At 64.3% G+C, this 1,734-nt stretch overlaps 1 protein-coding gene across 1 annotated transcript in view; it reads right to left on the bottom strand.

Annotated features, from left to right (window-relative positions):
• The window catches only part of CHD5 (chromodomain helicase DNA binding protein 5), a gene marked incomplete at its 5' end in the record, with an annotated part of 98,893 nt that overhangs the window by 68,183 nt on the left and 28,976 nt on the right, over window positions 1-1,734 (bottom strand). Inside the window, 2 exon segments of the mRNA XM_015565951.1 lie at window positions 6-102; window positions 475-593. Coding sequence (XP_015421437.1) covers window positions 6-102; window positions 475-593 — 216 coding nt within the window.

The following is a 1,734-nucleotide window of genomic DNA, read 5'->3' as shown; positions in this document are numbered from 1 at the left end:
CCCTTAAAGGGGTTGTTGGCACTGAACTCCCGCCACTTGGCGCCCAGGACGGTCATCATTTTGGACATGGGGATCTTTGGGTTCTTCTTGGCAATGAGAGGCCTGTGTGGGGGCGGAGGCAGGAGGTGAGGGCAGGGCCATGGAGGGGCGGCCCCCCACGTGACCCCGGCAGGGCCCCCACATCCCACACCTGGGACAGGCAGCCCCAGCCTCAGGCTTCCGGTTGGGAAACGGAGCAGAAAGGGGGCAGGAAGAAGACAAAGCTTGAGGCAGCAGTGCCCCCCGAAATGCTCGCATCCCTGTTTATGCGGTTGGCAATCTCCTCGTGAATTGGGTTTCTAGAACCCGCGAAGCCTGAGGCTGGAGAGGGGGCAGGAGGGCACAGGCCCCCAGGACTGACTGGGGCCCCCACCCCAGGTGCAGGGCAAGCGAGGGAGGCAGGGCCTCTTGCCAAAATGGAAGGGGCTGCCCCACCTGAGGAACTGGCTGAAGGCCTTGTAGTTGGTCAGCGTGTGGTAGTCGGCCTCCGAGAACAGATAGTCCACGTCGTCCAGGCCCCACTCGGCCATGAGCTGCCCCGAGGACTTGGGCTCCTGCGGACACGGCTGGAGATGGAACCAGAGGCCGGTCCCTCTAACCTCACCCCCATCCCAGGGCCCCAGCCAGGAGGCCTCGGGGCAGGCGGGAGGGGAGGGCTGTGCCTGCACCAACAGGAGCAGTTCTCAGTCAGCACTGAACACCCTAAAACTTCCAGCCCCAAGCCCTGAATCGGATCCGGCTCAGACAGCAGTTCATGGGGGGGTGCAGGGCGAAGCGCCTGGGGGTTGACGTGGGGCTTGGGGTGAGACCGTGTGTGCGCCCAGTGCAGGAGGAATGGGGCTCACTCTCTGGAGAAATCTATTGGGGTGCGTGGGCCTGAAGATGGGTGTTGGGAGGCAGGTGGCCTGGGAGGCAGCCGGCTTGGGGCTGCCTAAGGCATGTTGGGAGAAATGAGGCCACCCCAGGATGTCCCCCCAAAGTCATGCATGGACCCCACAAAGGGACAGGCCGCTGCCGGTTCCAGAGCCAGCAAGGTGTGTCCGGGCCAGGGTGGGGGCCAGGACAGCTCCAGAGGGACCCTCCAGTACCGCTCACTTTCCAGGTGGCACTGAGGCCCAGGCAGGGGTGTGCTTCCCAAGGGCACACAGCAAGCTCATGCGTCTGCCACCCCAGGCACCAAGTCAATCAAGCCACCCTCGGCCGCCCCAGCCAGCCAGTGGCCAAGAAGCCCCGAGCTGTCACTGCTCCCATTCTCCTCCGTGCCCAGAGCTTCCTGGCCCCCTGTTCTCTGTGACACTTCACAGTGGATCCCCCTCCCACGCCCAACCTCATCCCCACCCCACACCCCCACCCACACAGCCCTTCCCGGAGGCGCACAGCCCTTGGTTCCCACCGGCACACAGAGCGAGCCGACCACAGTTACGGGATAATCCGAGCCGCTCCCATGAGCTCCCCATCCGCAGCTGTCAGCCCCTCAGCTATTATGTCACAGACGACTCACTGCACACCTGCCCACCTGCCCGCGCGTGCCTCCCCCGGGGGCCGGGCTTCCTGACGTCAGGCAATGACAGCCACATTTCCGCCTCACCCAACAGCCACTGCACTAATATTTACAGAGCTCTTCTCTTTAAGCCCAAACGGAGCCCGCGAGCCTGGTCCTGGGTGGTCCCGGGGGTCCCGGGTGACTTGAGGTCC

The sequence above is a fragment of the Myotis davidii genome, unplaced genomic scaffold (assembly GCF_000327345.1).
Source record: "Myotis davidii unplaced genomic scaffold, ASM32734v1 scaffold299, whole genome shotgun sequence".
NCBI lineage: Eukaryota > Metazoa > Chordata > Mammalia > Chiroptera > Vespertilionidae > Myotis > Myotis davidii.
This window is presented reverse-complemented; position numbering and strand designations above follow the sequence as displayed.